The following is a 12213-nucleotide window of genomic DNA, read 5'->3' on the forward strand; positions in this document are numbered from 1 at the left end:
CCTACAAGGAGACCTGGCCCACAGCCCAGGCATGTGCCCTGACTGGGGATTGAACCAGTGACCCTTTATTTCACAGGCTGGTGTGGCACTGAGTCCACTGAGTCACACCAGCCAGAGCCTGATCTTCTTTTTCTTAAATAAGTCTCTTTAACATTTCTTATAATAATGGTTTGGCGATGATGAACTCTGTTCTCTTTTTTTTGTCTGGGAAGCTCTTTATCTGCCCTTCAATTCTAAGTGATAGCTTTGCTGAATGGAGCGATTCTGGCCATAGATCACTGCTTTTCATCACTGTGAATTTTTCTTGCCAATCTCTTCTAGCTTGCAAAGTTTCTTTTGAGAAATCAACTGATGGTCTTATGGGAACTCCCCTGTGGCTACTAACCAAATTCTTTTCTCTTGCTGCTTTTAAGATTCTCTCTTTATCTTTAACCTTTGGCCTTTTAATTATGATGTATGTTTCAGTGGGCCTCTATACATCCATCTTGTTTGCTACTCTGTGCTTCCTGGACTTGCATGTCTAGTTCCTTCACCAAATTAGGGAGCTTTTCCTTCATTATTTTTTCAAATAGATTCCCAGTTCCTTGCTCTTTCTCTTCTCCTTCTGGCACCAGTTGGTCCTCTTGAAGTTGTCCCAGAGGCTGATTATACTATCCTAATTTGTTTGGATTCTTTTTTTTTTTCTTGTGGTTCTGATTGGTTGTTTTTGCGCCCTTGTGTTCCAAATTACTGTTTTGATTCTTGGCTTCATCTGCTCTCTTGTTGTTTACCTATAAATTGTTCTTTATTATAATTAGTGTATCCTTCATTTATGACTAGATCTTTTTTATGGTGTTGTAGTTCCTTGAACATCCTTATAACCAGTGTTTTTAACTCTGCATCTGATAGATTGCTTATCTCTGTTTCATTTAGCTCCTTTTCTGGAGTTTTGATCTGTTTTTTTTATTTGGGTCGTGTTTCTTTGTCTCTTTATTTTGTCAGCCTCCCTGTGTTTGTTTCTGTGTATTAGGTAGAACTGCTTTGACTCCATGTCTTGGTAGCATGGCCTAATGTAGTGTGTGGTCCAGTGGCATAGCCTTCTCTGTTACCCAAGCTGGGTATTTGTGTGGGCTGAGTGCACCCTCCTCTTCTAATTCAGCCTTGGTTGCTATTGGCAGATAAATGAGAGGAATTTATCCAGGCCAGTTATCTGCAAGGATTGGCTGTGACCACTGACCGCCAACCTCCGGAGAGGACGAGCTATGAAGTGTGGTGGTGCTCCTATGTGGTCTATAGCTGCCCACTGGGTGCACTGGCCCTGAGGTTCCCAGGAGGTTCAGGTCATGTCAGCCTTGACCTGTGTTTTGCTACCCTGCCAATCTGAGATGGTCTGTATTTGTGCTGGGCTTAGAGATTCCCAGGCAAAGCGAAGATGTGAATCTAGGCTGGCTGCTGCTTGTGTGGGGCCAGGAACCGCCAGCAAGAGTTCCTTGCGCTGGAACCCTTGGCTGGGGGGCCTGGTGTGTGTCTGGGACTCCTCACTCCAGAGATATCCCTCCTGAACTTTTATCCACCACATGTAAGTGAAGGACCAGCCTGATCCACATCTGTGCCCTCATTCCGGTCTGAATAGATAGTTGTCAGACCTCCATTCAACGCAAATTCAACAGTTCTGAGTGATGGTGGTTCTATCTTTTAGTTGTAATTTTGATGTGGTTGTAGGAAGAGGCAAGCCATGCCTGCCTATGCCACCATCTTGAGCAGAAGTTCTGTTTTATTTAGTGCTTAGCAGAGGCTCTGATACATTGTAGTACTTAAGTAAATATTTATTGGTCAGTATGGATGGATGAACATTGTGTATGCCATTTGAAGATGTAAAAAAAAATCACAAAATTTCTTTAATTTTGCTGCCAATAATAGATGAGTTCAATAGAGAAATGGAATGAACCATATTTGAAAATGGAATCTTGAAAACATTTTTAGATAAATACATTTTGTGTTAATAATTGGGACAATTTAGAAGTTTTTATCTTATATGGCACTTTCCTTTGAAAAATGAAAAATTTATTTGCAAATAATTTTGCGGATTACTTTGGCAAAAAAACACTCAGTGGAGAATTATGCTTAATGTGAGGATGAAAAACCAAGGCTTTTGGTTAAAACATAATTTGGCTGCCCAAAGCTGATTGATATGTTTGTGGATAGGGTTACTAATTAATATTCTTTTCCACTTTAAATCATTTCAAAAGATAATTATATTAAAAAACAAACTAAGGCCTAAGGTTGTCAGAGAGATATAAAAGATTTTTTTAAGTGTACCCTGAGCAAAATAGATTTTTCCTTTCTGTAATATAGATCATTTTCCCTTCACTTATGAAGTGCTAACTACAAAGAACACATTTTCTCAAGGTCACCTCAACAACTTTTAAAATATTTAGAAACGATACTTATCTGTAGTTCTAAGACATGGGAAGTTTTCCTGCAATATATGTAAAGCCACTGTTAAAGTGTTACTTAAAATTATTCTGAAATGTTGGTTGTAGTGTTCTTTTGTTGTTTTGGGGGTTCAGTTGGATTTATTTTTTTGTGTTGATAATTTTATAGATCCATGGCATGTCAGAGCTGAAGTAATTGCCTTATTATGATATGTCCAAAGTAGGACAACTTCAGTCGTGTCATTTTTGTACAGCAATGTTTCAGGCTTAATTTGCTCTAGGACCTACTTGTTCATCTTTCTGGTTGTCCAGGGTATCCATACAGTTTTCCTCCAGCACAATATTTCAGATGAATCTTTTTTTTTTCTTGTCAGCCTTTTTTATTGTCCAGCTTTCACATTCGTTGATAGTAATTGGGAATATGAGAATGAGGAGATGATCTTAGCTTTGGTCTTCAGTAAAACATCTTTGCTTTTGGTGATTTTTCCTAATTCTTCCATTGCTGCCTTTCCAAGTTTCAGCCTTCTCTTGATTTCTTTGGGTAGCAAGAAGCAGTTTTAATCAGACATACCTGTTCACCTACCTATAGCTGCTTTAATGATTCACTTGTAAAGAAAGGAGTGAGTCTGAGTTCTGAATTATGTTTTCTAAGATTTTATTTATTTATGTTTAGAGAGACGGGAAGGGAAGAAGAAAGAGAGGGAGAGAAAAATCAGTGTGTGGTCGCCTCTCACGTGCCTCCACTTGGGGACCTGGCCCACAATCCAGGCATGTGCCCTGACCAGGAATCAAAAGAGTGACCCGTTGATTCACAAACTGGCTCTCAGTCCACTGAGCCACACCAGCCAGGGCTGTGTTCTCAAGTATATTAAGAGTTTAAAAGAAGTTTAGAACTACAAACCTGGATTGTTACTAAATGATTATCATTTGCCTGAATAAATGTAGCTTGTTTGAAAAGGTAAAAGTTTTTATCTAATTTACCTATGTGAATTTGATTTTTATGTATCAGAAAACAGAGCTATTTAAGAAGATAAAGTACATTTTAGATTTATGCATTTTCCTTCTTTTTTAAAAAAAACACAGATACTCTTAAATTAGTGCATTTTAAATATTCCTAGGCTTTGATCAGGAAGGTCTGAAAATTAGTGGCTCAGAGGACTTGTATGTGATAAATTTATTGTGCCAACAGTATCTTTTATTGTCCATTTCTGAAATGTCTCCAAATTGACAGTGGATGTCTAGTTGTGTAATTGGTGGGATCAAATGTGTAAATGATTTCATTGCTGTGCCCTTTGTACCTTATTTCTAGTTGGTTTGAATTTATTTTGGAATGAATAGATTGTAATATGGGGACAAGGTGAAAAGCCACCTGAACTGACTGTGGTTAGCTGCTTAAAATGGTTACATGTTCTATTTTCATATATATAAATCCCATGAAAAAGATATAATTTGTAAATAAAGACACTATTGTTGTTTTAATGATTGTTCTTAACCGAATTTTTTTCTGTTACTTTCTTTAGAGACCAAGAAGCGTTATTGCAAAGTTCTCTTTGAGTACATTCCACAAAATGATGATGAACTGGAGCTGAAAGTAGGAGATACTATTTATATTAATGAAGAGGTAAGGAAAACATGTGTTAAAGATAGAGCAGCAATTAGAATTGATACTTTGGGCCCTGGCTAGTGTCGCTCAGTGGATTGTGTGCTGGCCTATGAACCAAGGGGTTGCTGGTTGGATTCCTAGTAGGGCACATGCCTGGGTTGCCGGACAGTCCCCAGTAGGAGTCATGCAAGAGGCAAACACACACTGATGTCTCTCTCCCTTTCTTTCTCTTTTCCTTCCCCTCTCTCTAAAAATAAATAAGTAAAATCTTAAAAAAAAGTATTGATGCTTTGGGTATCAGAAAAATAGTTTGCAAGGATATCAGGGTTTTTTTTGCAAATTTTATTGTTTTTTATAAAAATTTTAAGATAGACTTTAAATCTTTAATGACAGTAACTGCATCGTTTGTATTATCACATTGAAATATTAACCCAAAACACTTATCTGTTGCTTTAGTATCTTAGAATTATATTTCAAAATATTTAAAAATAGTTTTTTTATATCTCTGCTTTACCATTAAGGAATATTAGTTTTATTTGGCAGGTAAAGTTCTCATTTTCATAGTATATGTTTCATACCATGTATTTGTCACAGGAATTGATACTGTGTCCTAATATCATATGATGCAGTTTATCACTTAGGTTTATGTTAAGTTCCAATGTGTTTACACAAAAGGCAGTTCAGTTTTATTTCTTCCAGGTAGCAATAGCAATAGTGAATGTTTATTGAACTTACATCTGAAAAGGTGTTTTTACATTTATTATTTTCTTTAAAATTTTAAACAACCTGAATATAGTAGTTTTGATCTCAGTTTGAATAGATTAACTCGTAGAAGATAAGTGATTGGCTGTTCTAGTTAGTGTTGATGCATGACATTCCATCCCAAATTTTGTGGCAAAGAACAGCTGTTTTATTAGGTTCATTGGTGTGTAGGTCACAAATTCAGTTGGGCACAGCAGAGAAGACTTAGGTCTGTTCTGTGATGTCTGGGGCATCAACTGGAAGGATTCAAGGTTGGACGCTGGTAGACTCATGGGAAGGCTTCTTCACTGATGTATCTGGTGCTTGGAAGACTTGAAGATTAGGACTGCCTATGGAGAGCCATGATGTAGAGTCTCCTTTGGCTTAGCTTTCTTACTGTAGCAGAGGGAGGTCTTAGGATAATGGGACTTATTACATGGCAGGGTTCTTAAGTGTAAGAATTTCAGCAAACATAGAGATGACCTTTTATATAATCTAATCTTGGAAGAGATAGTGTCACTTTCACTGAGCAAGATTGAAGGGGGTGGGGCAAAGGCCACCACTTCTTGGTGGGAAGGGTGTCATTTTACGATGTAGATGAGTGTAGGGGATAGGAGATCTTGTCTCAGACATCTTTGCCCAAGTTCATATGCCTGGCATGCAGAGGAGCCAGATTCTGAATCCACAAGGTCAGTTTTTGAGTCAGTGTTCTTTACCACCATATTACCCTGCCTCTTAAGAATTTCTTAATTAATAGGAATTATTACAGGGTTATTTACCCTAACTACCCAATTGCTGTCACTTTGGGATTCCAGGTGTAGATAATGGTTTTCTGATGTTTTTCTCTCCTTTTTGTGCCTATTCCAATTTGGTCTGCATATCTCCATCACACATGGTTTTGAAGAACTCACAAACCTTTGATGCCTCCTTATGTCTGCTAAAAATTCTGAACTTATCATACTTACTGGCTTCCATTTATTCCTCAAACAGCTTGTCTTGTAGTCACCTCATATTTTAGCTATATATATTCCATGAATAAGTTCTTCATTTTTATGTCACCATATTTTTTAACATGCTTTTTACCTAGAAAATTCTTACTCAGCCTTTAAATATCGGACTCTTTTTCATTTCCATCTTAGTTTAGTCCTTTTTTTTATTCTTCTAAGCCCTTCTTTATGCTCCTATAGCGTTTGTTCATACTTTTGTTATAGTACCTATATTATATTGCAACAATCTGCCTATTTTTGGGTTTCTTCCTTAGATTTTTTAAATCAAGGAGAGAGATTTCTTATATACAGACTTGAATCTTTTCCTAGCAGTTAACACCATGACTTTTATTATATAGAGAGTTCCTGTTAGATGAATAAATTATTAAAGTTTGCTTGTCATTATGAGGTAAAAAAATTAAAAATATTTTAAACAAAAAGTAGCTATGATATTGCATGTACTACTAAGTGTGTTTTGACATTGAATAGTTTATTCTTTAGAAAATTGTTTTTACCTATTAATATCTCTTATTATTCTTAGCTGAAACTATACCTTATTAAATATTAAGTAATTTCATGAAAATTACTTGATTTCATAAAAGTACTTATTGCCTGTGTTTCTAAAATATCTCAATCTTTTAAAAAATATTCTGAGACATTTTAGAAATACCAGTTATAAAATTATTAAGTAATTTCACAAAAATTTAGTAACCTTGTTATTAGTGAACATAAATATTTTTCTAAAAGTTTGGTTTCTAGCCCTGGCTGGTGTAGCTCAGTGGATTGAGCGCGGGCCTGCGAACCAGAGGATCGCGGTTCGATTCCCAGTCAGGGCACATGCCTGGGTTGCAGGCCGGTTCCTTGCAGGCTAACTACCAGCAGGGGACGCACAAAAGGCAACCATACATTGATGTTTCTCTCCCTCTCTCCTTCCCCTCTAAAGATAAATAAATAAATAAAATCTTTAAAAAAAAAAGTTTGGTTTCTGAAAATATTTGTGGTTGGGGTGGGGGGGAATCTTTAGTAGAGTGTGACACTGGGATTTTTAAAAATAAGTGATTCTTTTCATACTTGGGTTAAGACTTGCTGTTCAAATAAAAGGCTAATTTTATGTGCCTTTATGAAGTTCTATTCTTAAATTCATCGAACTTTTTCCAAATCAAGAAATATACATCGTAATCACAAACTGAGTCTCAGTTGAGGTTAAAAGAGTAACATTCCAGAAGAAAGCTTTCTACTTCTTGCTGTTTATAATTATTCTCAGTTATCTGATACTTTCATGTAAATTCTTTACAAGATTACAATTGATTACAGATTTTCCATGTAAATGTTGCAAACTGCTCATGATATATGGTTAATCCAATCCACTTAGATTTAATCTACTAAAAATTTTTTCCTATATTGTTTTCTTACAGATATAAAGGGATTATTTTGTATCACTAACTTTGTGCTCATTCACTTCCATAGCTTTATTTTCCCACAGAGAGAAGATTTTCATTAAGAGAAATATTTATTATTTTTGAGTTGTGAACTCTTTCAGGTAGAAGAAGGCTGGTGGAGTGGAACCCTGAACAACAAGTTGGGACTGTTTCCCTCAAATTTTGTGAAAGTATTAGAGGCAACAGATGATTATGAAACTCATGAAGCCCAGGAAGATTCAGGTAGACTATTTTAAAATTTTTTAGTAGATTTAAATAGATCATATATATCATGGAATGTTTATATTGTATTTTTTGAAATTCTGTTGTCACTTTTGAACTGTGAGCTTCGATTTATCTGCTTAAAAAAACAAACAGCTTATGACAGGGTCTTAAAATGAAGTAAATATCTTTAGTTTAGTTTTTCTTCTGATGTCTACTTTGGCCTGAAATAAACCTTTAGTAAGTACTCTGATTATGAAATGATAATACTGATGTTACCTTATTTCTTCCCACTTATGGTGCACTTACATACAGTTTTGACCTGAGTTTGTAAATGTGCCTGTCTACTTAATGGATTTTAGAAATTCTTGAAGTCAAAGATGATGAAGTCAGTCTGCAGTACAGATGCTCATTCCACTGAATGATAAGATGGGAGTAAATAGAGGAGTTGTAACAAACAGATTTACTATTTTATGTTATACTTTCTTGAGAATACTTGGTACCAATTCTGAAGTCAAAAGTTTTAAGGATACATAAACCACTAGAGAACAAACATAAAGTACTAAAAACATCTGGTTTAAAAAAGTACACTTATGCCCTGGCTGGTGTAGCTCAGTGGATTGAGCGTGGGCCTGCGAACCACACGATTGCGGTTCGATTCCCAGTCGGGGCACATGCCTGGGTTGCAGGCCAGTTTCCTGCGGGGGACTCACGAGAGGCAACCATACATTGATGTTTCTCTCCTTCCCTTCCTCTCTAAAGATAAATAAATAAATAAAATATATTTTTAAAAAAGTACACTTATTCTTTAGCAAATTATCCCCTGAATTACTTCTGATCCATATTGGTATTTCTTATGTTTTATAGGTATTGGATCATCTGACATTTTTAACATTAAAATTTGTTATTAAAGTTTATAGTGAAATTATTTTTATGATGCTATATAAATTGACCCCTTAAGCCTTGGCTGACATAGTTCAGTGGATTGGGCATGGGCCTGCGAACCACACGATTGCGGTTCGATTCTCAGTCAGAGCACATGCCTGGGTTGCGGGCCAGGACCCTAGGAGGGGGTGCACAAGAGGCAACCACACATTGATGTTTCTCGCTTCTCCCTCCCTTCCCATCTCTAAAAATAAGTAAAATCTTAAAAAAATAATAAAATAAAATAAATAAATTGAGCCCTTAAAATATGTACAAAATTTAGTCTCCATATGGGACCACTTGTAAAAGAAGTCAAATTTAATTTGGATATAGTTTATTATTTTTATAATTATAAATATTTTGGGCACTTTCTTGAACAGCGTAGCCCTATTTGAATGTTAGTAACCTTGTAAAGTCATATCTGTTAAAAATGTACTTCCGTGCTTGCTTAACCCTGTTACAATAACAAGCATTCTAAATGTGGAGGTTTGTGATTATGGGGTGGTAAGTCAGTGGTTTAAGTACACTATAATTCCTTTTTTTAGAACTCTAATGTTTAGGCAGAGAGTTTTTGAATATTGATTTGAATGCCAGGAAGTGAGTGCTTTATAAGAACTTAAGAACTTTAGTTATAAAAGTAGTCTCTTAAGTTTTAATTTAAGAGCTTGATCTTGTGGTTTATGACTGAAAGAACTGATGTTTACTCTCTCTGTGTCTTAACAAATTAATGTTTACTGTCTCTGTCTATAATTGGTATTTTGACAGTCTTTTTAGTTAGTAAAATAGTGTATGTTCCAGTAGCTGTTACAGGAATTATAGTTAACTATACATTATAAATTTATTTTTTTGCTTATAGAATTGGAATGCCATATCCACCACAATTTGATTATTTTACATAGTTTCTTCTTACACTTCTTTGCATTTAGTAGAGCTCTTCTGTTCTCTTCTTATAATCAGTAAACTGAAATATATGGGATGGTGTTCTCGGTTTGAGCAGTTAGACTGTAGCTATTACAGCCCTCACCAGTGTTACTTAGGTGGTTAGGCATTGTCCTTTAAAGCAAATGTTCACTGGTTCTCTTCCCAGTCAGGGCACATGCCTGGGTTGCAGGTTCGGTGCCCTGGTGGGGCGTGGTCGGTGCACGCACGAGAGGCAACCAATTGGTGTTTCTCTCCCTTTCTTTCTCCTTCCCTTCCCCTCTTTCTAAAAATAAATACATGAAATCTTTTAAAAGAACACTCAAGCTATTACTGCTAAGAAGATAATTCTGACTCCACATAAAGTATGGACAATATTACCTGAACCATCTTGGGTAATTTATTTTTATGCCCTAAGTTTTCATTGAAGAACTGTAGAATAAAAGTTGTAAGAGAGCCACTAATATATTTTTATAAGAATGTGGTGAATTTATAGTTTGTTATATTGCTGACTATCTTAAAAATGTTTAGTGCTTCATTTTATGAAAAGTAAAACTTTTCATAAGGTTAGGCATATTAACCTTAAATGGTTAAAACTGATTTTATGTCTTTTTCCCTGCACCTCGAGTTGCTGTATAGTGTTTTTCATCTGAGTTCATGGCAACTCCATCCCTCTTTTAGTTAGACTAAAGAATTAGATTCATCTTTTACTCTTCTTTTTAATCTTACACTTTGCTTTTTTGTGACCTACTAAATAAATGTGCAGAAGCTGTTCTCTTTTACCACCTCCACTACTGCTTACCCTGGTATAAGTTTTATTTTACTGTATCATTCTACTAGCCTGGTAATTGTCATTATCTCCCTACTGAATGTTAAAGTGCTCATCTTCTAGTAGCTACCCATTTCAAGAAGTCAGGAACATTTCTGTCTCATAGCCTTTGTACTTGCTGTATACCTTTAAGAATGTTTTTCTTTGAGATGTCCTTACAGCTTTTTGTCTGATTTCAGTAGTCTCAGAAGTCACCTTTTCAGTGATGCATTTCCTGGCATCTCTGTATAAAACAGCCCAAAACTCCCATCCCCTGCTCTTTAATTCCCTTATCTTCTTTGATGTATATGTTGTTATTCCTTATTAATTTTCTTAGTGTCTGTCTGCCCCTGTGTTAGAATGTACATGTTGTTTGTTACTGCATATTAAGTTTCTAGAAAATTGCCACATTAGTCCTCAGTGAATAAATAATCTTCTGTGCTGTACAGAGAACTTTTCAAACACTTTGTCATATTAAATTCTCCTAACTTTTTAAAACTACTTAGCTGAGGACATGCTTACTGATTTTAGAGAGAGGGGGAGGGAGGGAGAGAGAGAGAGGGGCAAACATTGATATACCAGAGAAACATCATTCAGTTGCTTCCTATATGTTCCCCAACTGGTTTTCGAACCTACTACCTAAGCGTGTACCTTGACTGGGCATCGAACCCATAACCTTTTTGATTTACAGGATGATGCTCCAACTGAGCCACACCAACTAGGGCAAATTCTCCTAACTTTTGAGGAGTGAGTTCACTCCATTTTGAAGGTAAAGAAATTGTAACTGAGATTATTCAAAGAAATTGTAACTGAGATTATTCAACATAGAGTGATAAAAATCACAATTGGAATTCTCTCTTATTTTTTTTTACCTTACTATGCTATTTAACATATGGGGCAATGAATATTACACAACTCTCACTGTTTTAGCCCACTTATTTGCCTGTTGTATCTTAATATTCTTTTAGTCATGCCTGTACAACTGTGTTTTCATGTACTTTTAGCCCTGTGAGTGTTTAATGAGCAATGATAGTGGGTACAGTGGCATTTTCCATGGAGTCAATGCATTCTTAAATCTGAAATTTGGAAGTCAAAGCCAGTGAAGGGAAATTTTGAATATACCTAGTACTATTCAATTAATTCAAAGTTTATGTATTTGTTTATTCAATATATTGAATGCTTATTGTTGACCATATTGTGCAAGGTTTTGGGAGTACAGTAATGAGAAACATAGGCATGATTTTTCCCATAATTGAAGCTTTTGGTCCTTTGAGTAAGAAAAGGTTATTAGATGAATATTATTATTCAACATGAGAAATGTTTGTGACAGGAAAGTTTAGGGTGCTATAGATATATGTTAGAAAGCCCAAATTTAGCATGGTTTGAGGGAATGTGCCGCAGATTGAGATCCAAGAATGGGTAGGAAGTCCCTAGGCAAGTTTATGTCAAGAGGGTGACTGAGGGTCACCCTCAGAGGGTGGAGAAAGAGCATAGAATTTTCAAGATCTGAAAGAGATTCAAGTTCAAAGGGATTGAGAGTATATAGTTGGATGTGGTGAGTGTTGAGGCTGGAGAAATTATTGGGTCAGGTTTAAGAAGGCTTTAGAAAAATGCTCAATCTAGTCACCGAGAAGCCTTAAAAGGGAGTAAAATGATTGCATTTTTTTTAGATTGGTTTGGTTGGATTGTTGAAAATGGGTTGGAGAAGAGTAAGACTGGGACAGCGAGATTAGTTGATAATGTTCTGATGATTAAGGTAGAAATAGTGTCAGCTTAAACTAGAGGAATAATTATGGGAATAGAGAAACATAGGTAGTGTAGGTAGTATAAAGAACTGCACCTTGTAATGATGGGATATGGGAATGACTAAGGAAGAAGATACTGTGGCTACCAGGTTTTTGGCTCAAGAAGATTGTAGATGGAGATGTCATCTGTAGAGAGGAAGGGAAAAGTTTTGGAAGTTAATGAGTTCACTTTGGAGATGTTTGGTTTGTGTACTGGAGGGATATGAGGATATCCTAGTGAAGATACTGGGTAGCCAGTTATATATGTGGGTCTGAAATCTTGGAAGAAAAGTTTGGGTGGAAATTCAAATTTAGGGCTTTAACAGTATTTTAGGTGGTACAAGAAATCATGGAGTTAGATAAGAGTACCTAAGGAGAATGTCTAGAGAGAGAAA

General features: G+C 35.9%; 1 protein-coding gene across 1 annotated transcript in view; it reads left to right on the forward strand.

Annotated features, from left to right (window-relative positions):
• Nucleotides 1-12213, forward strand: part of CD2AP (CD2 associated protein) — a 141265-nt gene that overhangs the window by 64401 nt on the left and 64651 nt on the right. Inside the window, exons 4-5 of the mRNA XM_037054448.1 lie at nt 3935-4035; nt 7285-7405. Of these exons, the coding sequence (XP_036910343.1) occupies nt 3935-4035; nt 7285-7405 (222 nt within the window). The remainder of the gene's footprint in view (nt 1-3934; nt 4036-7284; nt 7406-12213) is intronic.

This window comes from Sturnira hondurensis, unplaced genomic scaffold (genome assembly GCF_014824575.4).
Source record: "Sturnira hondurensis isolate 20B ecotype Veracruz unplaced genomic scaffold, ASM1482457v3 Scaffold0000880, whole genome shotgun sequence".
Lineage (NCBI taxonomy): Eukaryota > Metazoa > Chordata > Mammalia > Chiroptera > Phyllostomidae > Sturnira > Sturnira hondurensis.